The sequence below is a fragment of the Cinclus cinclus genome, chromosome 8, assembly GCF_963662255.1.
Source record: "Cinclus cinclus chromosome 8, bCinCin1.1, whole genome shotgun sequence".
NCBI classification, from domain to species: Eukaryota; Metazoa; Chordata; class Aves; order Passeriformes; family Cinclidae; genus Cinclus; species Cinclus cinclus.
This window is the reverse complement of record NC_085053.1, coordinates 16619567-16647359: the sequence shown is the minus strand read 5'-3', so window position 1 is coordinate 16647359 and position 27793 is coordinate 16619567. Positions and strand designations below refer to the sequence as shown.

The 27793-nt window shown below is 43.4% G+C and overlaps 1 protein-coding gene across 1 annotated transcript; it reads right to left on the bottom strand.

The window, feature by feature from the left end:
- Positions 1 to 943: 943 nt before the first annotated feature.
- SYDE2 (synapse defective Rho GTPase homolog 2) lies at positions 944 to 27216 on the bottom strand. Its single transcript, XM_062497392.1, has 7 exons — positions 27105 to 27216; positions 22991 to 23707; positions 13312 to 14411; positions 10514 to 10640; positions 5075 to 5256; positions 4021 to 4252; positions 944 to 1862 (listed from the first exon to the last, which is right to left on the bottom strand). The coding sequence occupies exons 1-7, from the start codon at positions 27214 to 27216 to the stop codon at positions 1360 to 1362; spliced, it is 2973 nt and encodes a 990-aa protein (XP_062353376.1). The 3' UTR covers positions 944 to 1359.
- Between the last annotated feature and the right edge of the window lie 577 nt (positions 27217 to 27793).

Here is a 27793-nt window from a genome sequence, read left to right as displayed (position 1 = left end):
TCTGTATACAATATTTTTAACTAAATCAAGAATGTGCTTCCTTAACATGAAATGTTAATGGCTAACCATAAATGACTGGAGATAAAAGAGGTTCTGAGCAGATGGTGATGGCTGAATCTAGAAAGGTCACAGTGAACTGCAATCCCACCCAAACTCCCCAGGAGTAATATCACTCCACCCATTCAACCGCATGTGACAACTCTGGCTTCCATTTTTGGGAGAGTAATTTAAAAAATAAAAGTAACTGGCTTTGTGCTGAGCCTGCATCTCCAGAGCCACAACCCTTTACAGAAGGCTCAAACACATTTAACTACCAGCACCAGCCAAGGGTACCACAACAAAAATACATGGAACTCTGGAAAGGAAAAAAATGTACCAAAACATCAAGAATAAAGTAAAGGTTATAAAGGAAAAACAAAAAATATTTTTTGAAAAGTAGATACCTTCCAGACCTTCTTTATATGTGAAAAAACCCATGGAGGAAGAAACAAACAATGAAGTAAGAAAAAACAAAACAAACAGAAAGGGTGGTGTGAGTGTGTGAGAGTTAATAGTCAACACCTGCAAACCGCTGTTCCTGCAATTCACAAGGTCATTTACATTAATCATTCACCCTACCTCCTCTCTGGCCATGTTTCTGTGCATAAATCAAATGCCGTGTTCCCCAAAGGGTAACCTTGCCCTGGCATCACTGAACATGTCTTCCTAGAAATGGGAACATTTCATAATTCTGAGACCTTTCCTTTCAAAGATGGCTACAGACACATGTACATGTATACATAGATATATACAAACAAGGTTAGAAAAATATTTATTTTTGCTTGCTTAAATAATTACTGAAAAGTGTTAATACAGTAATACGTTAATATTTGTACAATTAAAACTTTATATATAAATATTATATAAAGTATTTTTCATAGCAGCCATTGCATATGTAGTGAAACAAGTCTATGTGAAGTCCCTGCTGCAAAACTCAGCCCAAGCAGCGTTCATCCTCTTCCGAGAGGAACATCTGTACCGGAGCCAGGAGTTCAGGAATGAGGAATTCTGCTGCCACTGACAGCAGAGATGTTGCTTTATCTTCTATCAGGTACTGCCCAGGCCACCTAAGTGCATAGTGTTTTCAGGGAGAAATGCCACTATGTGGAATCACATCACAGTCTAAGCTGGTCTCCAACACAAATCAGGACAAAGCCTTCTAACGAAAGGCAGAAACATTACGGAATGGCTTCACATGTGCTAACACAAGGTGGGCTGTGGCCTTACCACGAGGTGCTCAGGGCACCATCACTCCTCACACAGCTAGGGAAGCCCAACAAGGGGCATGGAGGCACAAGGAGACGTCATGCAGGACAGGATTTAATAACTCATATTTAGCTTGTTTTTATTGAGTTCCCTTTCCAGGTTTCCTATGAGAGTATCAATACTTTCCTGCAGGTCCTTGAGATGTGCTCTGTGATCCACTGCAGAGTCTATAGCTTGCACTGTCAGGTAGCTCCCCAAGGGATGCTCTCCGGGGCCGGGCTGCGGGCGTCCGACGGGCGCGTCCAGCTCCTCGGCTTTGCTGCTGTCATCCCCGCTCTCCGTGTCCTCCGAAGGGACATCATCATAGTCTGCCTCACCCAGGCAGTCTCTGGGGTTTAGGAAGTAGTTCTCCCCACAGCTGCTCCAGTCCCCAGCATAGCGGTTGCTCGAGGGGCTGTCTAGACCTGCTGGCCTTGGTCTGAGCACCCCTGACATCTCGGTCCCACTCAGGTTCAGCATCTGAGGTCTCTGCCTCTTGGGTCTCAGGTAATTCAGGGAGGATGAGTGCTCAGGAAACACATTCAGATGTGCTGGCTCTTTGGCAGGCGAGTGATGAACTAGAAGAGAGGAGGTAAACCAGTCAGAACTGAATCCATTGCAACAGCAAAGTCCATGGCAGATGTCCACTGTCCTCCCTCCATGTCCCACCCACTAAAAGCATGAATGAACATATGCAATCTCACAGCCAACACATTGCACATTTTTTGCCACTGTTCGATATAAAACAATTAGGGAAAATTACTACTACAAAATCTTAATTTAGAAGATTCATTCCAGAGTCAAATTGCAGCAGAGAAGCCTTTCTGAAAGTAGAAACTCCCAGAACAACAATTAAATTTATTGTACAAGTTAATCACCATCCATGTCTGGGTCAAAGAAAAGCAAACAGTTCAGCTCACACATTTTGTCCAGGCTAAGGAGTAATAGAAAGCAGGCACAGCAAAGGAGATTCAAACACAACAAAAATACCACCACTGAGAAACACCTGCAGAAGCTGACAACACATGGAGCTGAGCTCTCCTGCTTCTCTCCTGCCCTAATGTTTTGTGCCATTAAAGAAGCTCACCTGCAGTAATTTTCCTGTGCAGCCTCAAGCAGATGTACACTCACACGGGTTTTCTGGCAGTGTTACCTGAGCTCACAGTTGCATAGCACAAGTTACTAACAGGCTTCTCTGCTGCTACCCACTGCCTAAGGTAAACACCACAGTTTTTTCATTGACCTGTGCCTATTAAGTATCTGAGCTGCAAAACTTCTGGTGTTATACAGACCATTGCTTCTTGTAATGAGCAGCAGAGACTTCCTATTCCCATTCACCACTGAAAAGGCAGTGCACACAAACCCATGCAGTTCACCATCTGACCCTCTCCTTGTTAGATTCCCCCCACACAAGCACAAACATTCAGTCCTGAAATGTGCCCAGTCCTTCTCCTTCTGGATCCACATTACAGGTCTCTCCAGGGGATTTTACTTTATGTCTTGCACAGTAACATGCAATAACTCTCACTGCTTCTGCCCTCCTCCGCTTACTATAACAAAACCCCTTCTGTTTAGACTATGCTCCATTAAGATGGAGGGCCATGGGTTAACAATAACTTGCCACTGTTACACAGTCTAACCAAACAAGGACTATTTGTTTCCAGTTGGAAATATACGGAAATCTAAGTATTGCACAACATGCTGGTTATCAAGCTGTCTCAAACTACAGATGATCAAATATAAGGGATCAGACTGTGATCCTTCCATTCAGTCCAAGTGTGCTGTTTACACTGTGTGGTGCTCACCTACTCAAGTCTCTGCATTACCTCCCTTTTAACACAACATCCTGCAAGTTAACACAACAGTCCTTGCAAACCAAGGGACAGGACTTGGCTTTTTCTTCTAAGTAAAGGAAAACCCTACTACTTACCCTACTCCTACCCTTTTACAGCAATACACACTCCTGTGGGCAGAGCTACAGCCACTTGGTTTTGTAGTCCACAGCAGCCATGCCACAACCCATCCCCAAGGTTTCAAGATTAGTTTTTGCACAGTATTTGCTGCCCAAACAGCTCTTGATCTGCCTCTTCCTCCACCTACATGCCCCATCTCTCCTGCATAGACCCACTCATCTGACTGAAAGGTTCTTTTCATTTTCGGTGATCAGCAGGTTTGGAGCTGCCCACCTGCAGCTGACAAGCAAGCAGCAGCATCTTCAGTCACCTCAAACCCATCATGGAGCAGCAATATTGTTCCTTATGCAAAGCTCTGCAAAAACAAGTAGAAGTTGCAGACCTCTTCCTCTAAGGATGTCTTCAACTCTGCCAAATTACAAGGGTGGAAATAAACTAACCCCATCAGGTCAAAGCTGGAGAGCAAGAAAAAAAAATCTCCAACCTGTCTAATTCAGATGTGGAAATTTCAATGTCACTGGGTTTGTGTTTTCTAATATCCTTACTCACATAAAGCCTTCACTATTTCTTACATTATACTCAAACTCTGCCATCTGGTAAGAAAGTAATTAAACCAACTAACTTCCCACTTAGCAAAGTGCCCAATTAGAAACTGTCTTTAGTTACTGTTACTTAATTTCTTTAGATTAATAGGTGATACCATAGTACCTCCCATTTTATGAATTCTGATGCTGCTCAATCATCCTGTGAATGAATGTACAGTATTACACGGTACAAACACACAGCAATGACTTTTTTTCCTTGATCAGATTCACGAAAGTACCTGGCCACAACTGAAGTAAGTAGTGAAGAACCTCTATGTGCTTTTTGAAGTCCAGGGCACTAGCAAGCTCTTCTGAGTCTGTGAAGACTCTGTTGTTATGGTTGGTGGTTTCCTGCCTCTGGCTCAGTAACACAGGGCCAAAACACACAGCTAAATTCTGGCACGTCATCTTATTTACTTCGTGGTAAGAAGCCACCAGTTTCAGGTGATCCAACAGCATCTTCAGGGTAGCCTAGAGAAACAAAATACTGCTCAGGAAACCAAACACTAGACAACAGTGGTGCTGGTCATGGCTCTAGAGGGAAGGCTGCTAGCTCTGGTTTTACTACCAACAGCCATCAACAGAACATGCAAATGCTGAATTAGAAAAGCTGTATTTGACTGTGACAGAGCAGACCAATTAAGACAGACTTTCTGGTGAAACTCAGTTTGTTTCTTATCTGAACTCAGTTTCACACAGATGAGTTTTCTCAGTAAAAAGGAAGGGAGGAGAGGCTGCAGAAGCAGTACAGATGATCCAGGTACATTAGAAAATAAAGAAACTCTCTATATGATGTCAACATCTGAACAAGCTTCCAGACAGCCTGCAGGCCCCTCGCTCCCTCCCTCCCCCCGGAAGGGGCTGTGGTTTGCTACACAGGAATTTGGCAGGTAACACTGTGCAGCACGGGAAACAAAGGCTTTCTTGCACATACTAAAGAAAGAGGAATGGATTTGCCCGGGTAATTACATCATACAGATCAGAGAGTTCCACAGAAGTGGAGCAGGAATGCACACAGGAATAATCATTTATCTAATCATGTAAAAGCAGAGATCACAGCCTTTCATCCAGTTTTAAATATAAAATTAAAAATAAATATAAAATTAAAACTAGAGCAAATCCAGCAATGCAAACCCTCCAATTCATTGCAGCATGGAATTATTTTCAAATATGTGGAGCATCACAAATCCAAGTGAACCACCTGATCTGATAAACAGTTCTGAGACATTTGACATCCAGTATGAAAAGTTTCTGAAGCTTGTGATTTACTTGAACATGCTAACAACTACTCACCTTCTCAACATCTGGCAGGCAATCCAGAAGAGCTGCTGTGTGCTCAGAGTCACTTGGGTCATTCTCACAACCGTTTGCTGTCATTTTCAAGGGATTTTTCACCATGGCATCCAACACTGCTTCATAGAGCTGCTTGGTTATCAGGGGAGAGGGCAGCTCTCGCAGATAATCCTTTAGGACACCTAATGAGACACAACAGTTACCTTTAACAAGCTGCAGATTCCCTTTGCAGCAAATTTTGGGAGCACTAAATCACATCAACTTCACCCATTCCATAAGAAAATCCTCCATGTCAGTGACCAACCCTGCACTCAGGAGCGAGGGATGGGAGGACACCACCAAAAGGGCAAAGCAAAGAGGGGCTGGGGCACAGGGGCTGCTGCATGTGCAGAAGTGGGGACACTGGGCACCAGGGGAAGATCTCTCCGAGTTTCCCTTGATGAGGGTGAGGGGAGGCAAGGAAAGTGCTCAGAGCACTCCACCTCCTATCCAAGGAAAGGAGCTCCTACAAAAACCAAAGTCCAGCTTGATGACCCCTCCTCTTTTATATAAGCCTATCAGTTAATTTTTCTGTTCTGTTTATTTTGAGCTATAAAATTATGAGCAAACATCCCAGTGCCAGTAGCACATCCAGCAAAGCACATGGTATCTTCTCACCTAGGCAAACACAAACCAAACATGTCCTCATAAGAGAGAGCCTCCAGCTCCCTGCTGCCCCTGGGTATGCTGCAGCCCCAGCAAACCACTGCTCCAGCTGTGACAGATGTGATTCACACCCACTGCAGACACTGCCTAAAATACCCAGGCACCAAGCCCTCCCTGTTGCAGAGAAATACTGCACCATTTCTGAAGCTGGGGATGTGCTGGGGAGAGGCTGTTTCCAGGGACTGCAACAACCAGGCAAGCACCTCATTAACACCTATTCTTTCCAAACAGGAATTGAGCGTTTGCATTCTTGTAAGCTGGCATTGGAACCTGGCTGATACTTCATTTTGAGAGGGGTTTCAGTGACTGGAAGAATAATAATGAAAAAAACCAAAATATTAAGGCTTCTAAGAGCAACCTCTGGAAAGGACATAGCAGGATGCTATCCAGGAGCAATATCCAATACGACCAACAAAAAATTGAAGGAAACAAGGCTGCTTCCCAGCAATTCTCATTTTCCTTAAAAAATTGCTTTCTGCCCCACAAGTATCTACTATTTTTAGCTAGATCACAACTACATTTAACTACTTCGTTAGGAAGAAATGCTGGATTAAAATAAACTGTTTAAAAGCAGATGCTGCAAGTTAACAAAGCAGCCTGTCCTCCAAACAGGTAAAGTTGGAAAGGCAGAAGATTTTTTTAGCAGGCACTTCTCACAACCTTTTAAAATCTCACATCACAGCAATTACCATCACACTGTGCTATTTAACAAAGCATCAGTTTTCATTAGCTCAAGTGTGTGTAAAAGTCCGAGCTGTAAAATGAACTGTACAGCGTGAGCTTTGTTTCTAAAAGAGTACAGGGAATAGAAGTTAACATTTTGCCCTTCACATGCAGAGTGCATGTAAGAGCTGTCTTCTACCTGTATAAATATTTTCATTTACAAAGAATCCTGCACTTGCAGCAGTGCAGCCACTGAAGCTGTGCTGCAGGAGCAGCACTACCTGAAGGATCAGCACCCTGGTCCTGAGCTGCAGCAGGGGCACGGGGCAGCCAGGCAAAGCCATCCCTGCAGACACCACATGGCCTCCAGGAGCTCACTCTGTGCTTAAAATGGGAACGTCCCCTCAGCAACACAAAACATGCCAACAACCATTTTTTTCCCTGAAAAATTACTTCCCCTGGTGGTTTGGTGGAATTTTTTGTTTGCTTTCAAAAGAATAAGCACTTTTGGTACTTCTCCACTTAAGTGGCTAGTTTTTGTTTAGTGACTCACTCATATTCCTGCCTTCCCACCAAATGTTTTTTCTTCCCTGAATTTAAAGGCTCATGTTCCCTATGTGGATTAGCTGGTTAAAATATTTATGAAACAAATGTGGCACATTCTGGTGCTGTACAATATGGTCTGGGATATTTTCCTTATTTCATAAGCACAACATAAGCAAGACATGCTGACTTCTATCAAGATCTCTGTTTCAGTTGTGCTTTCTTTGGAGGCAGAGGCTGAAATCAAAATCAGCTAAAAGTAGGAAATGGTATGTTCTATGCAAATTAGCTTATACTAAACACTTAGAACTACTTATTAATAATTACTTAGCAGGAATTCCTGCAACAGCATCCACAATCATAGGACTACCACCTGCCAAAAGACTTTCTCCTGTTCAGCTCTGGATAACAGGATGGTTTGGGAGGCATGAATGCCCCTTGACCTTTTAAAATCCTTTTGCTATTCACTCAGCTAAATTAGCCCTCTAAGAGGCTGCTGTTATTTTTTTTTTCCATGAATCTAAGCTTCCTGCTGCTGCCAGCCCACTGGCACATTCCTCTTGACACAACCACACACAACACATTCAGACAGAGAGCAGAAATTGCCATCCACTTCATTAATTCCTCATTTTTCTGACCCACTGAACTGTTAAGAATATTGCAAGCTTTATGCAGAGATATGAATTCACGTGGATGCCAACAGACACAATGCAACAACATAGTACAGGTCAGTTCCATGAACTGCCTGCACACCTCAGTTTGATCCACGAGCCCACTTCATTGTGTGTAAGCCTGTGTCAATCCCAAGAGTATTTCTCAGTCAAGATTTAATCATTAAATGTTCATTCTTTAGTCCTTGGAGAGCTGTCAAAAAAATATTATTCATCTTTTTGGAACGGAGCGCTACTCAAATTTCAAAAAGGACATAAGGCAGCACTTCTCTTCAAAACAGCCAAGATTTATGCTGAGGATTCATATTCTGTGGAACACATGTTTTGACTGATGGAAGTATGAATCATGTGCATCAGCCTCAGTATTAAGTAATCAGGTGAACATTCCCTCTCTACACAACTCCCTGAGCACATGCAGTAAGTTTTGTGGGCACTTTTATTGCTAGCACTAAGCACAGTGGCTAACTCAGCTGTCCACAAAAACTGCAGGTTCCCCTGTCAATCCAGAGCAGGCAGTTTCCAGTAATTCACGTGGCTGCATGTGGGTCAGTGGAAGGTACAGATGCCAACACCCCTTCCCTGCCTGCTCACCCAGTCAGCCCCTGCAGCACAACACTGACACAGGCAATGCACTTACACAGGCACTTGGACTGCACAGCTGCAGGGCTACCAGGGAAAACAATCTGCTTTTCTAACGTAATTCCTCAAAATTCTTTTTTTCCTGGTAAGGAAAGTAGCATGTAAGAAAACTCTTGCAATAGAACACAAACTAAAGGACACTCAGTAGACTTTCTGTAAGGCAGAAAACAAAGCTGTAGTCTTTTCACTCTTGCAATGCAAACTCTGGATGCCAAATAGCATCCTCCAGTACTACCACTGCCGAGCCACCAGTTCTGGTGACAGTTCTGCAGTCACCAAAAGATCACCACCAGCAGCGAGGCTTGAAGGAATGTATATGGAAAAATGTACTGCAATTTTTCAATTTCGCCACCACAGCACAAACTCAAGAGGGAAAGATCAGTCAAGACTGTGTTCCTGCCCTTCCAGAGCTTTGCAGTAGCACTGAGCTCTCCTGCAGTTCAGACTTTGGCTTCAGCCAGTTCTGGTTGGTTCTGAGTGTACAATATACTCAGGAAAATCAAAATGCTTAGGAAATGTTCTGTTGTATACAGGTTAAGTATTAAATTCCTATACCCTTCGCCATGATACTACTGAACCATTTCTACAAATACTGTTTTATTTTAATGATTACTTGTAGCATGGAAGTGCAGTGTCATTTTTAGTATCTTAAAATTTTTAAAAGTAACAACAAAGTTTTTAAGTATCCCAAAGTTTACATTAACCAAATTGCAAATTTGCCATTTATCTGCTTATAAGTCAGTATCAGACAGCTTTTGCTGACAGAAAGCAACTGAGAGGTTTTACTCCATCATAGGAGTTGATGGCAAAAAAATTGAGAAAATAGGACTTCAATCATTTAATGGACCAATCCGATCTTAAAGTTCCCACTGCTTTTTCTCTTTAATTTATCTGCAAAGGGAAAAAAACGACCCAGTTTAAAAGACCATTTATACTTTTTGCCTTTACCGTACACCCTGTTTATAAAAGCTGTGTAACATCAGAGTGAAACACTGGTGGGTTAATGGCTGGACTTGATAATCTTAAGGGTCTTTTTAACATAAACAGTTCTATGATTCTATAAATACAAGTTTCTGGTGCTGAGAATGCTGGTTCTTGTGAACAAAATTAAGCCCCACAGCAAAATCAGCCAAGGCAAGTAAGGCAAACTGACTGGCTGCCCACTCTGAACACAGAGGTTTATGTAACTCAGCAAATGTCATTGAGTAGTATCTTCTGATAACATGTTGTACAATTATAAAATGTAATGAATAAAATTAATTCCCAGTTGAAATTGAAATGAAATAAACCACCAAACAGGGTATATCCATCCTATCCTAGATGTTGGATATTACAGAGAGGGTTTTGGCACAGAAAATTTATAACCCAACTACTGTTACATTTTCCAACCCTTGATACAGAGGCAGTGAATGCTTCTGACTAATTTCTCAGAGCAACTGGCTTACTCAGTGATGCCTGAAATTAGATCAACTTTAGCTTACATAACAAGTATCAATAGTTATAAAACTGTTCTGGTTTTTAGCAAACCAGAAAAACCTCAACAACTTACTTCAGTTCCACAGCGCAGCTCCTGTGAAGAGAGCCATGTAAGGACCTGATGCAGACAGGCTTCCCAGGACCTCCTTACCTGTCCCTGGAGCTTGCTGTGTGACACCAAGTAAAGGGCCACTCCAGGGAGCAGGAGAAAGCTTAGCAAGGCTTTTAAAAAAACAGTGATCAAATGAAGGCACTTTCCTGCAGCTCTACCTAGCCTGCACAATACAACAGGAAATCTGTTTCCATAACTCCTCAACCTCCAACATAAAGGGAGAACAACAGTTGATCCAAGACAACCCTGGTCACACAGTGCAGAGCCACCAGCACAGCAGAGGTGCCTGATCACAACCAAGCTTTTCCAGATCTGCTCCAATACAAACCAAGGGTACATGTTTAACCAGCTCCTTTCAGACTCCCCTCTGTACCTGGTGGAGCAGCTACTGAAAGCAGGTCCTTCCATGTCATCTCCTCCTTACAAATCACTGCTGCTTCATCCATACTCACACAGTATCTGTATCCATCCCCACAGTAACTGCACTCACTCCCAGCAAGCTTTCAGCAGCAGTTAAAAGCTTGTTAAAATGACAACAGAAAAAGAGTTCAAAGCACAATTTCACCCTTTTAAAGGTACACGAGGAACGCGGCACAACTCTTTTGGAAGAAAAGCAAGTAAATGTGTTACCTGTTATGACATTAATATCTGGGTACTGGCTCTCACAGAGAGTAACAGCCTTGCTGTCCCTCTCGAACGCCTCTCGAAGCTCTTTCTTCACCGCAGCCGAGCCACAGAGCCGGTACAGCCCCACCACCTGCGAGCACAAACAAAGCCCCACGTCAGCCACCGGCCTGCCCAGGGACCAGCGATTGCCATCGTGTGCTGTGTCATCCAGAGAGGCGGCAGCAGCAGCTTGGGAATGCAACTGGGGACAGGCAAGCAAACCATCAAACACCACGCACAGAATCGGGCACCTCGCAGCACGGGGGCTGTGCAGCACCCGGTGAGTGATGCTGAGCAGTGTTCCACTGACATAACACAAGCTCTAAACTGGAATTGCTTAATGTTTTGCTTTTATGGAGAATCAGGAAAGAAGTACAGATTAAACATATATTTGCTTCTCACCCTACTTACTCAGACAATCATTATTTTCCTTGGCATAATTGTTTAATAATACAAAATAGAATTCAAACTTCAGCATAAAGAAATGAGAAGTTTTTAGAGCTTTATGTAAACAAAATTGCAGTTATTAATTAAACAAATTAATTATTAAACAAATACAGTTATTAACCATTAGCAGACGAAAAAGTCATGCAAATGACTCCATAATAAAAATGAGGAAAATTATGAATCAATTAATAAACCAACACAAACCCAAAATAAGTGAAAATATTTTCCTACAGTATTACATTATACAGAAAAAAATATTAAAATTTATTTTTATACCCTTAACCAGAGTTTCAAGAAAATTATGTCTACTCCATTATTACACCTGTAATATGTTGCTTTAAGGCTGACAAGATGCTGACTTTCATGTGTTTTAAATAATATTGAAAGTTTTCTGCAAAACAGGTATTATTTAACATGCTTAAGGTGATCGGCGTGAAACCCACGTCACTCTTGAACTGAACTGCCAGTTAAATCATGGGGTTTAATGTACTGAAATTTTCCATTTTATCATTATTTTTTATTTTCATCAACACCATTTATACAAAACAATCCTATAATATTACAAAACTAAATCTCAAAAATATGAATTTTATTTTAATTAGCATTATAGGCAGCTATACTGAGCAGTAAAAGATTAATGTAAAACTACCATGGACTCAAGACAAAAAATTATCCAAAACCAAACCAAACAAAAGAATCCCACTTGTACTATCTTACGACCAGGAGACTACAGGTATGTAAGCAAGAATATTTTTCTGGTCGTATATTAATTCCTGTTTAAATAAATGGAAAGCTACCCAGTGGAATTTGTACTCCCCATTTCTCATGACTGAATATGATCTAGTATATGCCTAAGACCATTTCTTTCAAACTTTTCAAGTTCCCTAGTGCCACATTGAAATTCAGGTGGAGATTATGCACCATGACAGTATTTGCAGTCTGCAGGAAAGTCAAAAATGTCAGACAAGCACATAGTTAAAAGAAGTTAACAGTATATTTTGCAGTTTTGGTTCTCTCTGTGCAAATACAAAAATAGACTTCATGCTCAAGAGCACCAGGTACATTCAGATACCTCAAATCCCAATTGCTTTATTACCAGTGTTGCCTTGATTACCCAATATCATTTGCATGACTAGGCGCTAATAAGCCTGTAATAAAATGCTGAAATCATAGGACACATATACTAAAAAGAATAAAGCTTCTCTTTCCCAGTGATTTGGATGTTAGTAGAATCATCCCCAAGAAAAATCACACAGTTAATATCAGCAATGACTTTCGACAAAAGAGCTACACAGAAGTTCCATTTCCCTCTACAGTTCATGACCTGGGTTATAAACAGCAGAGCTAATCTCATCACACCTGGAAGCATATCCAACCTGTCAGCAATTTAAAATAGCAACAGTGGTAGGTGTGACTACTTCTCAATTTCACCTGAGTGAGAACAGGTGCAAAAGACAAGGAAGGCTCTCGTATAATGCGGAACAGCAGGCAAGAGTCCTCCCACCAGTTTCAAATTAATTGCCAAGGGGAACATCTGAGCTTACTTGTGCATAGTCCTTCCTAATATACCTCTTGCCTAGCATCCATAACCAGTGATTTGTTTCCATACTTCATTTCTCATACATATTTTTGTTCATTAGATTACATCAACCAATAATGGGATGAAAACAAAGACACTGGGCACTTCTGCTTTGCAGCAGTCCCAGTTTTGAGAACAATCCAAAGAAAGACAAGGAGCAGAGGTGTGGGGAAAGAACTTAATTCAGCCCCTCAGGAACTCATCCTCATCCTAATGCTGTGTACAAAATGATGACAGAGATGGGTCGTAAGCACACTGGCTTCAGACTGCACCACAAGATGGGCTCACTGCATCAGTGCACACAGGGTCTCAGCTTTGGGTGGGAGAAAACAGTGAACCACATCATTTTTGCATTTAGATGTGTGTCCCTACAGACTGACCCATGTCTCAGGGGTCAAGCATTCTCAAGTTCTCAACTGATCTCTACTTTCTAAGGGTGACTATGCACTGAGGGCTGCAGGTTTCTTGCAGTACCCTCACTCCTAAAGCTCTGCTGGGAGCAGCTCCTGTGAGTAAGTGTATTTCTACTCTACAAAGGCCAAGCTGGAAGCACTGATTGTACACACCCTTTTCTTCCCACATTACAATGACAAGTGTTCACCATAAATAGCAAAGGAAAAAAAATTACTTGTAGAAGTGTTTTTAATTTCCCCCCATTTCCACTCACTCTACACTGCAACAAAAGCTATCTCAACACAAGAGATATTGACAAAAAAGATTAAAATATGCACAGTACCTGACAGCCTCTCTTTTCAATCTCCAGAATGCATTTCTGCAACAAAAGTGGCACCATCAAGCCTGCATTTTCCTTCTCTACAACTTTTCGAGCATCTACCCCAAACATCACAGGCTCATGGTCTGCGTCAAGGCCATCAAGAGAGTTCTCCCACTGCTCCATGAGCGACAGCTTGACATAAATGAGCCCCCTGGGCTCCAGTTTGACAGCCAGCTGATGTGTTTTGGTGACCCGGAAGAGAGTGGGAAGAGCCACAGTTCCATGACAACACACTCGGTTTTTCCGTGGGGTGGGCTCCCAGCTGAACACCACCAGCTTTAAGTGCTGAGCATTTTCGATTTCTATGTTGAACGTGTGGTCCATGTCAAGAAATGTTGTCCTACACGTGAGCAGGGCAGTCCTTGCTTTGTTTACTGAGTCTACCTGTATTGCACAAAAGACATCTTTTGAGTCTATTCGTGGTGGCTTTAAGTCTTCAGCACCATAAAAGTGGATGCTCATGAGTCCAGAGATGTACTGAGAGCACTTGGGTTGATCAGAAAAGTTATAGTGTCTGAAGGCATCAATATCTATTTCAGGTTTACCACTGTTACTTGGAAGGTTCTCCTTTCCTTTCCCACACTTGGTTTCATTTCTGTGTTTACCTGATTTTGTTATAAGTTCAGGAGAGTCACCATCACTGAGGTAACCACCTTTGTTGAAGGATTTGGAGCTCCTTGAGCTCTTCTTTTTGTAGGTGTGTTGCGAGGACACACTGCTGTCAAGATGGTAACGGCTTATCACATTTCTGCTGGCAGCTGTAGCTGAGTTTCCAGAAGAAGGCAAAGACACTGTATGGCTTGTATCCCGGCAGCTACCCTTCAGCAGGGAAGGAGGATTATCTGAACTACTATGGCTTGAAGTTCCCTTCACACTCAGCTTCCTGCTCAGCTCTGGCAGCTTTTTCATTTTCATGGAAAGCTTCCTCACGGTCCTGGGAGATTTAATTCTATCAGGGAAAGGCCAGTTGATTGACCCACTTTTTTTCAGGGGACTGGGACTTGGAGGAGAAACCTCTGTGGAGGGTATATCAGGCTTGCGTGCAAGAGCAGCTCCAAACCCTTTAGAAGAAAAGAGAAGGAATAATCATTTTCAAACTGCAATTCTCGGCAATGAAAAAATACATCTTGAACTTGGGGAAAACGTTGATTTGCCATAACCTGGTAAGTACAATTCATTCAGAGAACCATCACTCATTCAAGTCAGATGTTCACAAGCACTCAGAAAGCTGACTCATCCAGCCAAATTTGGCAATTCACTGTCAAAAGTCAGATTTATCTGCTTTATGGAGATGAAAGGCCCAGAAACTACATATAAACAAATGAGCAATGGCACCTGCAGCATTCAGCTCGACCCATTTGTGCTGCATCCCCCACACAAGCACACACAGCCACATTCTGGGGCACGAGTGCAAGGACACCAGACTTGATGAAAAAGTCCTGGAAGTATGGCAAAGACACCCTTGTCTACAGAGCAATTAGCTACACAGCCAACACATCAGCATTGCCACTTCTCTTATATGTAGAGGAAAGACACTTGTCTCCAGTAAAGAATATGGCTCTTTGTGTCCCTCTATTATCTCAAAGAGCCCTAAATCTCTCCTGTGTAGATGCAGGCAGTCTCACACCTTTTTTCATTACTCTCAGCTTCTCCTTTCTGCAGAAGGATGCAAGAATTATTCCTTCCAAAAGCTGTATCCTGCACTGCCTCATTTCACTGCCTGCCAGCAACCTTCCATGTTTCCTGGCACTACTATCCCACAAGAGAGTTTAGACAGTTCCCAAGTGACAGCCTCAAAGGAAATCACCCCCCTTTCAAGGTACCAAAAAGCAAAAAAAAAAACAACAACAAAAAAACAACAGCAAGTACTGATGCTAATAAGAAAAAAGAAAAAAAAAAAAACACTCCCTCAATTCAGCAGTAAAGAACAACTAATTAAGGAACACAATTAGACATACACAAGTACTGCACACAGACAAGACCCTGGGGTTCACCTCATGCTCTAATACTCAAGGAAATGCAAAAAACAAGTTTTGCTCAAGCCATTCTCACTTTTGCCAGCAAGAGGCAGCAATAACTGTAAGAAAATTGATCAATTTACCTGAGTTAAGGAATGAGGGAAGCTGAAGCCAGAATGACAGATATTAATAAAATTACATGATTACTTTCACTAGAGTCACTTTTCCACCCCTTAAGAAACAAAGAGTGCCTCTTGCTAGCAACAGCCATCCCAATCACTTATCATTTTTCAAATGTTAACAGCTCCCAAGAGGACTAGGCAGCCTTGCCTGTGCAGGCTGGGGTGCTACAGAGCGCCTAAGCACACCAACCAGGCAGCTCACAGAGACTCCAACACCTTTATCCATCCATCATTCATTCCCCTTTGCTAGCCTCAGAAAGGGAGACTGTTTACAGCATATAAAAAGAAAGAAAAAAAGAAGTGTTGTTTTCACAAGATGCTCAGTAAGCCATACTTCATAGAGGTTTTTACTTCAGATTTGCCAAGGACTTACTACTTTAATTCTAAACTAATCACTTCAAGTCCACAGCAAATGATTCTTACAAGTGCTTTGCACATTCAATTTTCACCATTGGACTGTAACTTACTTTTTATACTTCACCAAGCTTAAACAGCTAAATCAGGCAATCTGGTCTTTGACCAAAGTCATTCACTGTGGTTTTGGTCCCCCCACCCCCTTCCAAGAAAAACACTACAAAGCCTAGTTCTAGTCTCCATAGAATTTTGGATTAAGTCACTTTTGCAGACAGTTCCTTAAAAGAGTATCTTTATAAAAGGAAGTTTCAGTTACGAAGAATAATGCATAGAATCTGTCTTCCGGAGGAATAGAGGAAAATTAATTTAATCCTGCATCTCATGGAAGTAGTTCCCTTGCAGGGGAAGGGCTATTTCTAGCACGCCTGCTGTGCTTTTCTGGCAAGCAGCTAGTTAGAAATGTGGTGTTTGATAAAGGCAGACAAAGCCTTCCCTTGTACTGCAAATCACTGCACGGTCCCACTGGTGGGCTGGTGTGGAGCACTCTATAGCAATCAGTGCCACACTGCAGCCTCTAACATTAATCTTCCCTTTCTGTCAAAAGTCTCTGGCACAGGCTTGGAAAAGCAAGCCAGCAAATTAAACTCCTCCCCCCCAGCTCATTAAAACCAAAGAGTCAATCTAACACTATGACTTTTATGTGTCCAACTTCTGCTGCGTTCAGCACCAAACAGTTAAAATGAAATATGCGGCTGGAAGAAACTTAACAGTCGAGTATTATGCAGGATGGTATTCCCATCAGCACTGAGCCACATGGTGTTCCACTAAAGCCAGCAATGTGCTGAGGTATGCACGCAATTTTAAAAGAGTGTACATGACAACTCTGAACAAGCTGCAGGAGGAGTTGTAGCACAGTCCAGTAACACTTCACTTCCCATCTCACCCATCTGACACAGCTTTCTCACAAGGGTGACAGCAAACTGACTTGTACCTCTTTTTTGTTCAACCAAGTTACAACACGGTGCTGCAAACAGCAGTCAGACATTAAAGAAATGCTTACAGAAGGGTGGTAGCAGAAGAGAAAACATAAGAGGCATCTGTTGCACCAGGACAGCATGGGCATGATCCATTTTATATACACAGCTGACCATTTGTATGTGTATGCAGCATTTATCTTCACAGTGAGAACACTCAATCCCTGGAACAACCAGGGATGTGGTAGAGCCTTCACCACTGCAGGTTTCCAAGCTGCAGCTGGCATGGGGCAGGGTAAGTAGTCCCATTTAGGCTCCTTGTTCCACTGAAGGGTGAGCTGGATGATCATCTGATGTCCTCTCTGGCCTGGGCTGCTCTATTATACTGTATTTAATACATTTGTCTTGTGCCTTCTGACACTTTAGCAGTATGAATACAGAAAAAAAATAAAAAAAGCTTTTGGAGGACAATGCAACCCAAGCCAAAATGAACTGACATCCTAAGTAACTGTGTGTAACATCAGCTGTGGGTTCAGCTTGAGTATAAAGCCACCTTTTACTTTACTCAGCACTGTGGCTGTGTGAAAGCATAAAGCCTCTCCACGACCACAGAAAAACGAAGAGCCCACAGGGCTTCAAAAAGCAGGCCCCTCTCCCAGCCCAGCCATCCAGGTGTCCCCAGGACAGTCACTAGTGTCCCTCGAGCAGACCTACCCCTACACCACACTGCCCCAAGGGAAGAGAACACTGACTGACTCAAGCACTTACAACACAGCCCCTGCCAGACATGTGCAGTGATTTAGCACAGTAAACATGCTTGTCTGACCCTGTTTAATGCTGTTCATATGTGTTTGGGCACATATATCACTGTCACATCCACTGCCAGCAACACATGCTGTTTTACAGGCACGTTTGACTATGCTGTTATATATGTCACATTCCTCATTGCTTAAGATAGGGTTTCTGAGTTATTTTAAAGTTACTCAGAAAACCTGCAATTTATTTTTGTGCAACAAGTCGAGGTTAGTAAGTTGGTCAGAAAGCTATCAGCCGCTTACTACACCAAGGTATTGAAGTATCAGTCACTCTCATACCTAATGGAAATGCTGTGTTAATGTATTAAAAGTGAAAAAGCAGCAAATCAGAAGAGCCCAAATATCTCAAACTTGTTCTTGTAGTAAACAATGGGTGAAAGAGATCTACTGTTTCTCTGTGGTAGAATCCACAAGTGATACTGAGCTGGGTCCTCAGCTGACACAAACTGCATGTCAGCTCTACTGATGTCAAAGGCTGTTAAATTTCTCAGGTGCAGGCATGGTTCTAGACCTGTTCTGATATAAAACTTCACAGCAGAACTGTAAATGGCATTGAGAGAACAACTCAAATTGAAGCAACTTCAATTAAGACATAAAGTAAAGCATCACCTCTATCTACATCAGCAACTGGGCAAAAGAAAATGAAAAAGCTAAAAAGCACTTTAAAAAACTGCTAGAAAGCAATTATTTCTATGTAGCATCTCAATTACTTATCTAAATGAATGGAAGAATCTCTGCTTTTAACATGTAAAGGAAAGTATTTTTTATCTCTATATAAATTACTACTTTGACCAATGCAGTCCCTATCTCACATAATGCTTCAGAGTCAAGGAATGGAGAAATTATTAAAATGGCAAAAAAAAATCATCAGAATTTTGAAAAGATAGTTTGTTTTCTTTGATTGCTATATACACTGATACTAATAAAATTGTGATGAACACATCAACTCAGGGATCGCTTTTATAGGAGTGAAAGATAGAAAACACATTGCTTAAAATATTTCATCAATTAAAATGAGAGGTGGTTACAGCACAACCTCCCCAAGGCTCAGGCACGAGAGGTGAAGGGGGTGACCAGTGCCTACCCCTCATCCTGGTGGTGATTCTCATTCTCGGAGCATCCACCATGGGGTATCTCGTTGCAGAGAGGAGCAAGCACGTGTAACAGCACTTCACTGACCAGATTTGAAGAGTTCAGCATCTCCAAACCAGCATGAGTTCATTGCAGATATTTTAAACATTAATGACCCTGCACATGAACCACAGGCAGCTCTGCTCAGACGCTGGAGCTGCACCAAGGCGCTTGCAGAGCAGTGCAGCGATGCCAAGCACTGTCTGATCAGGCTGTTCTCACGAACATTGCCTCTCCTCACTGTGTCTTTCACAGCATAAAAAGCAGCTTTGCCCCCGTTTTCCCCATCAGAGGATATAAACAGTTACTCAGGACAAATCAGAAACTGAAAAAGGCAGTTAACTATTTTGATTGAACTCCTTTGACTCCATAACACTGCATCCTGTTGTTTCTTTCACCAGCAGGTCTTTATGGCATTGTCACCCCCATGAATCCAAGACAAATACATGAATAAGCCCTTGACCTCCAAAAGCGTTTGCACCAACTCCCCAAAAAACTGCTTTCACCTCTGCAGGAGAAAGAGGGAGCGCAGGAACCTTTCTGCCAAATCCCTCCCCATTCTGGTATCTCAAACATCATGCAAGTATTTCACATCAATGCACTTCTCTCTTGTGAAACCAAAGCTCCCTGCACTTGAAAAACAGGTAAACCACAAAGCATCTTCCATCTGGGAAAAAACATTAAATTTCAAAAATAATATTTGTAACATGTGGAAGGAAAGGTGCATACCAGCATTTGCTGCCCAGTATACTCCATGTATATTGCTGGAAGCTTGCCTGCAACATGTAAGCATGCAAAATATTTGCATGCATTGGCCCCAAAAGATGTATTTGGAAACCAGGATAATGGTCACAGTGTAAGTGGAAAAAGAGCCCTGTTGTTTTAATAGGAACTAAGCCAAGTTCCAGTTGGCACATAACAGGGTTAAGTGAGAATATGGGATCCATCTTCACTTGCCATAACATTGGAAAGAAATTGTTTACAGTGATTCTTACCAGGATTTTCCACCCAGACAGCTAATTCAAGTACATTTTTAGTAGCAAAAGCACAATCCAGATCCTGGCAACCTTCAGTGCATGGGTACTACCAGGACCTTAGATACCTCTTAGATACAGATACACAAGATGATTCCACTCATTAGGTAGACACTAATACCCACAGTAATCCTCCCAAAAGCAAATATATTGCAAACTCTTCAGAAGGCACCACTCAGAGCTCCGTGGTGTAAATCTGTCTCAGGAGCCAACATTACAAAGGGGTGCTTTTCTTCAACAATCTGCAGGTGATACATACATCTGTAAAAATATACAGTTAAGAGTTCAGGCCTAGACAGTTATAAAGAAAATTTACTTGAACATTTTACAGTGAAAAAAATTTCTCATACTGCATTTGCCACAAAAAATATTTCTATTTTTCAATCATAACAATTTTGCCTGTGCAAGGAGACACATAATTAAAAACAGCCTCCAGGATTCTTTCCACTTAAATTCTTCTCCCCCAGACCTAAGAGCCCAAGATAGGCTGTTTCTACATTATTAACTAGGAACCAGGTTACCTTCTTACTGCTACCTTTTGGGTACATGTTGTAAAGAAAATACATTAATTATTTTCCCAAGCTCTGCTATAAGGGTGCCTTATTTCTGATCTGTTTTGTTTTGTTTTTTAAGCCAACAAGGCTAGAATTACTCATTAAGGAATTGACTGACAAATCCTATTAACATAAATGGCATTTACTGTAGAAGTAACCAGATTAATACCAGGACCTAGCAGTGAATATTAAGACTGTGGGACAAATTAGCACCTATACAACTATCATCCATTGTACTGGTAACAATTACAGTAATATCTATTTGGAGCTCCGTTTGGAATGACTCACAGTAACAGAATTCTATCACTTACTCTTTTCATTGAAAATGTCCTGCCTAATAAAGACTCACAAAAATAAGCAAAAAGAAGAAAAGGCGTTACTATTTTCTCTCTACAAAGTTGAAAATCCAAGTAAGGCAAAAAATGTCTAAAGTTTTAAAGGTACAGTTGCTTCCATTGTCCAAAGAAGAAAACAGCAAATGACAAAATGAACATATATATATATATATATATATATATATATGTATTCTTGGATTTTGTACTGCCTCACCTTTTTTTGTCTAAGCTTTCCAAAAATCTAGCATTTAGGCTCCAGTGCTAACCAATATTGACATATATAAATCATTTCAATAAGAAAGGTAAGCAGACTTTTCCACAAAGCTTTAGTTTCTTATTTGACAGGAGTTACTGCTTAATGTACCCAGCTCTCTACAAACAGAGACATCCATTTCATACCAGCTGTGTAATTCAAACAAGGTCCTAACACAAAGTCAAATTGGCCATGCTGCCCTTCGTGTAGTAATTTTATATGGATGAGCTGTCATTTTAAATTTCACTCAAAATAACTGCAGATACTTTAACTGGATTAAAAAGAACTAAGCTACTTCTCCATAATAAAGCCAATTACTGAGCAGCAGGGATCCACTTCATCATCAATTAATCTATTCAATGTGATCACCACCCAACACATGTAGAAGGAGAGCTGCATTTGAAGTACCTTAATTAACTAAATACATAATGAACAATCAGGTGAAATTCATAACTTCTCTCCCAGTTTCAGGAAACTCTTGAAATGGACAACTTTGCTTTCAGAAATAAATGCATCTTCAGTACAAAAATGAGTTTGACATTTTTCTTCTTACAGAAAGGGACTAACCTCTTTAGAAAAAGAAATAGTCACCCACGTACAAAGAGATTAACCAACTAAATGGAGGTCAAGCAGTCTGCAAGACACACACGGCCTTCCTAAATAACCACTCTTACTGACCTCTACAAAGCCTCTAGAGCCCCAACAATGACAAAAATCTACCTAAGAATATGTTTATTATCTCATTCACCTTGCAAGCAAATAAAACTGATCTAAATATTTAAAACAGCTATGAAGTGAGCCATTTGTAATAAATGCCAAAAAACTTTAACACACTTCACGACTGCAAATATGCTTGTATCTGCAGCATTTTCATGACAAGAACAAAATGTGAGCCCCCAGAAAACCAAGGGTTTTTTCTTCTGCTGTTTACAGCAGTTGCTCTGGTGCCTTTGAAAACAAACCCTGTTCCCAGAAGTAATCTCTACACCAGGAATTCAGGCACAGCAGCTCCCAGCACACAGGGACATGGGGCCAGGGGCTGCCAGGATGATGAGGCTGGACGGGGACAACCCAAAAAGAAGACTCTCCAGAAGGCAATGCACACCTGGGCTCCCACGCCAATGTTTCAGGTCCTTTCTGATGAACCACACAGAAATACAGGCTCTTAAATGTCAGTGTAAAATGTAAATTTCTCCAAAGAAAGAAACCTGGAATTCTCTGTCTCCTGAACCTCACGCTGTTTCTAACTTTGAACAGGCCACTAGAGTTAAGGTCGAGATAATACGAGGCACATAAGTAATTAAAAGTAATAACTTTTTGGAAAGGGTTGGGAGGGTTTTTTCTACTTACTTTTGTTTGGTGTGGTTTTATAATTGTTTGGGGTTTTTTAACAGACTGGGAAAAATCCTTAATGTGATGCTGAATTCACACACTAATGGAATTATGGAAACAAGACTATCAAACACACAGCCAAAGATAACAAGGAACAAGCCTGGCTTCTGAAAGTGAAAACCACTCTTCTCCAGTCTATTAGATTAGCCTGAGACAGTCAACAAGACAGTAATTATAGAAAGCGATGTGATGAATAGCATTTACATGGTCTATCAAAAAGTCTTTATTAAAAAGTCCCAGACAGCAAGTTAAAGAAACTTCTGCAGACATTAAGTAGCTTTGAGGCAGGAATCCAAGGCCAGGGCCAGACACCAGCTGACAAAGGAAACCCAATGTGTCCTCACGTTACCAGGCTTCAGCAAATTTGTTTTGTAAAACCCTTGTCTCTAGTGAGGTGGGGGCCAAGGAGAACACAGGCCAACCACACCTGGACATGCCATGAACAAACTGACTGAGAAACAACTGTGCACCTCTGCACTTAGCAGGCATCAGTCTCACAACCTGAGCCATTTTCAACGCACTTAATGTCCATTTCCACCAAAAAATTTGCTTGATAACGGAAGAGGTAAAGAAAGAGAAAAGAGAGACATAACAAAGGTTTATTACTCCTGTAAAAGACAACAGAGGTTCACACACTTATGTTCCTGAACACTCTTACCTGTGGAAGGGCACCTGAAGGCAGGATTGTCCTCTGCTGTTGGCGCACCAGGAGCCTTGCAGGCAGACTTCTGCCGGGGCTGCTGCGTGTGTTCCCCGGGCTGCGCAGCGTCCGCCTGGCTCCCCTCGCTGGGCTGCGCCGTCCAGCTGCTCCCCGTGCTCTCCACGGAGCGTGTGGGACCCTCCTGGGGACTCGTGGCCACTCCAGAGTCACCTCCAGGCTGGGATTTGTACCAAACCGATGGGGAGCCCGCAGCAACGAGGCTATTCACAGCAGAAGGATGGACCCTGGGCAAGTCGGGCTCATCGTCTTCAGGGATGGGGTTGTACCATATTTCTCCTTCATCATCGGCGTCGCCATCCTCGCCGCAGTCCAAGGCAGTGCTCCTCAGCACGCCCGGGCCCGGCAGGGCACAGCTCCGCGCCGGGTGCTCCCGCCCCGCTGCCGGCGTGGAGGGAGCCCACGGCACCGCGGGCTCCGGCAGCGGGATGGGAGATTTGGGTACCGGGATAACAGCCCCGTGCACTTCCTTACAGGCATTGTCTTCTTCCAGAGGAGGAGGAGGAGGTCGTCGGTGGGTGCTCTGCTGCAGCCAGCTGCGTTTCTTGGAAACGGTTATGCTGTTCACCTGCGGCCTGTGCTCGGGCACCTCGCTGGCCTGGGGGCACTTGGGCTCCTTCCTGCTTCTCGAAGCTATGTAAACATTTTCTATGAAATCTGTTCCCAGAAAGGAAGGCAAAAAGAGAGGGAAAGACAAATGTTTAGAATATAATTTTGCTTTTGACAGATGAACACATTCGCTGTCGTGTGACACTTGCACCAGACCTCATCCAAAAGGACAAAAGATAAGGTGATACGATCACAAAATTAGATTTCAGCCTGTCAAAGCAGAATGTGCACATAGCTAATAAAGAAGCAGGCTTGTTTGGCTGTATTTTTAACACTTCGTAATTTAGACAAATGGCAGTGAGATAGCTCTGCTGAAAGGTCACGCATACTTCCACAGAAATGGCTGCTTCTTTCTGCCAAGTTCAGGTGCAATCAATCTGAGCAGTACTTCTCCAGTTTAGTTACGCCAATGAAGGATGTCCCAATGTACTGCTTAAATGGCTACAGAACCACCACATAAATTCAATTCTAGATTTCTATATAAATAAAGATGATGATATGTCTTGCACAAAAACCTCCAAAAAGGTTCCTTACCAGCTTTATCCTACTGTTAAGACAGAAATATCCCCTCATTTGGGTGGAATAAAACAAAACACACCATCATGAAAATAAGGAAGGAGAAAGAAGAATTGTAGAGAAATTTTTAAACAATAAAAATTTCATGCAAGTAGTAAACAAATTCCACTGACTGTTCCCAAAACTTGACAGTTTCGTTGAAGCAACAGACAAACATTTACGTGTCCATGGAAAGCGCTGCTCACACTTGAGCCCCCTGCCAGAGCACATCCAAGCTCCACTCATGCCATACCCACCCTGGCTGGAGCACATCTCAGCCAGGGAACTGCAACCACTGCACTAGGACTGGAAGAAGAGCTGCAAATACACCCAAATTAAAAAACAGGGAGCAGGTCAGACAACTCATGCTGCTTTGCACAGGAGGACAACCCAAAACAGGCTCACTCAGCCATTAAGGCTGAACAGGGATAACTGGGCTCACATAAAACAGACAACCTCTTTTCACATGAAGCACTTTGCAACTGGAGATTCCAGATGGAAGCAGCTATTTGTTACTGCTTGAACACTATTCTCAGCAAAGAATTATTTACACACCAATAATGGATGTTAAAATATGAAAACCTCTCTGGAGGACTCAAGGAACAGCTCTCTAAATCCAGCCAAGTTGGCTGTAGAAAGGGAGACATGAAAAAGTTTCATTTGAACACCTTCCCTCTTTTTAGGTTTGTACTTTAATGGCAGAAGAGATCCTTGATAAGATCTGAAACACCACCATTTTATTTGATGAAAGATTCATCATCTGGTGATTTTTCAAAAGCACACAGTTTGCTTGTTCAGCTAAACTGCAGTATTATCACTGTTTGTGATTTGAAGAATTAACTTGTTTCAAATAATTAACAAAATTAACCATGCTCCTTTTGAAGCCTTTGCACACCTCCACAGAGGTGCTTTGCTACACTGGGGGTCAAGTCAGTCAGGTAACAGAATCTGAGGAAAACGTGAATGCAGATCTCTGTGAAAGTTTCAGTGATCCAGCAGCAAACATACTCCTTCTCCCACCCACACCTTGGAAATGGAAGTATGCCATTGTAATGGTTCCTCCTAACACACTGTCACCTACAGCAAGTAAGAACTAAGCAAAAGGATAGGAAACTAGTCTGCAATGGGCACAGGGCTATGCCGGTGTTTCCAACAAGTCTGTCTGGATCAGGGACTTCTCAGGTAGGCATCCTTCTGCCGGTGACAACTATCCCAGAGTCCTTGCTTCACTCCAAGGATGGTCCCCGCTCCAGTGACATAAATAGATGAAGCATCTGAGAGCTGTATTTCCACAAACAAAACTATCTGCTACTTCCTGCTTTGCTGTAGAAACACAGCTCCTTCAGCACTGGTTAGGACAGCCTACAATTCCCAAAACAACAGGCTCCTAAGCAGTACAGTGTGCTTAAACATACGCCCAGTGACACATCTGGTGCCGGCCCCAGGCTGCCCTTCAGTCCTAGCAGCTGCCAACTTTGTTTTCAACATCCACCCAGGTATCGCAATAAAGAGCCATCTGCAGAAGCTCACTTCAGAAACATCAATAAGCACAAGCCTCCAGCCTCCTCCAGCAAGGCTGCTCGCAGGGACATGGAACCTTCCACAGGACTCAGGTGACTCCGACTCTGATCGGCCACATGCTGCCAGAGGTCACCGATTGGAAATGCTCACTGAAACTCGTCCAAATGATACACTTGCACATACATCTCCCAACTGCAGTTTCTGCAATTGCTAGCGATATTTGCAAGCACTGCTTCCCCTTTATTCGAACTTGGCCCTGATCCTGAAAGCCCTTATGCCTGTGTTTATTTTAGTCACAAACTGCTTCTCATGCAAGTATCTGCACAACCAGTGGTCCAATATCACAGAGCAAGTTTTCAACGCTTTTAGATGTTACAGGCGTGAGTGAATTTTAAATACATACAAAGCTCTGAGAGACATATAGGTCAGGAACATACTTTTTGTTCTAGAGCAATATTTCATTCAGAAGAATGCTACCTACTGTTAGCATTTTCAGATAAATATTTAACATTATATTTCATATAGTTAAGACTGTGTCTCCACACAAATACCAAACATAACAGCTCCTTCCCAAAAGACTTTGATATGGTGCTCAAGAAAAAAAAGTCATATATTTCCTTCACTCTACTGACAAAACCTTTCACTCTATTGACAAAAAAAAATTAGATAAATCAGTATTTCAAGTTAAGAGAGTAACAACACGTGTATGCTCAGAAATCAAAGCTTCAATGTTTCAACTCAACTGCAGTCAAAACTGACATTACGCCAACTCCGTGGGCACAGAAAATACTTCACCACGATACCGTGCCTTGCTTTGCAGATTTCATGGAAGCAGGGAACAGCTTTATCCGGCCTCTCCATATAAGGATCAAACAATTCTCAGTTCTTCTGGCTGATATTTAAACACGTTCTTTTTCACTAAGTTTCCTAACAAAAGTATAACTACTATATATTCAAATGGAACAACGACAAAACTGAAAACAGATCGGTAAGACTTCGAGTGCATCTTTGAAAAGCGAAAAAACCAAACAACCCCAGCAGGCAAACAGCAGCCGAGGAGTGACAAGCAGATGCAGGAGACAAGACAACGAGCAGGGACGCGCACACAGCGCTGGTCCAAGCCCCAGAAGCTCTGGCTTTCGGAGCAATTCCCGCTCCCAGGAGAGGCGCAGGTAGCTCCGCACGCTGCTGCTGCCGCCGCTCAGGACTCATCCGAGACCCGAGCTCACGGCCGGCCCCGGCGCGGCGCTCCGGGGGGTGCGCACGGAGCATCCCGGCGCGGCGGGAGACCCCCCCCCCCCCCGGCAGGTGGAGCAGCGGCCGGGTGCGGGCAGCCGGATCCTCGCGGTCGAGCCAGGCGAACACTTACCCTGCGGGGAGCAGACCCCGCCGTGGCGGTGCCCGGCGCCCGCCGCCGCCGCGCCTCGCTGGGACCTTCTGCCCCGCAGCTTGGAGAGCGTCCTGCGGAGCGGGTCGGCCATGCCTGGCGCTGCCTCCGCGCCGCGCTCAGCGGGCGCTGCCCCCCGGCCCGCGGGAGCGCGCGGTCCCCGAGCGCCGCGGCGGCCCCGGCGGCAGCCCCGGCCCCGACCGCCCCATGGCGCCGCCGCCGCGCGCGCCCGGCCCCGGCTCCGCCGCGCACATACTTGGCATAGCTGAGCGGGGTGAGAGGGCGCCCGCGTCGCGCATGCGCACCGCCCCGCCCCGCCCCGCCCGCCGCGTGCGGGGTCGCCCCGGGGGAGCCGGGCTGGGTGAGGGGCGGCCGTGCTCGGCGGCGGGGCCGGAGCGCTGCACGACCCGGGAGTACCGTACTCCCTGAGCCGCGTTAGGGCTCGGGATTGCTGCACCCCGGAGCCTCGGCAGCGCCCGGGCCGTGCCCGCTGCAAGGGGCCCCGGAATGCCGTACAACCCCCGGCCCAGGGCGCTGTGCGGGCACGGACTCCCCGTTCCCCACGGCGGCCCCCAGTGTCATCATCTCCTTCAGCAGCCGTGTGCGTAGTGTTTCTTGACAAAGACCAAAGCAATCGCGGCATATTTTAAATACTTCTTTCCCCTTGATGT

Excerpts from the sequence above, each read along its gene's own strand:
- SYDE2 (XM_062497392.1), bottom strand. The coding sequence starts at position 27,216 with ATGGCCGACCCGCTCCGCAGGACGCTCTCCAAGCTGCGGGGCAGAAGG. Across the intron at positions 14,412-22,990 it reads CTTCAGGTGCCCTTCCACAG|GGTTTGGAGCTGCTCTTGCA; the intron begins GTAAGAGTGTTC and ends TTTCTTCTAAAG. Across the intron at positions 5,257-10,513 it reads AGATATTAATGTCATAACAG|GTGTCCTAAAGGATTATCTG; the intron begins GTAACACATTTA and ends GTGTCTCATTAG.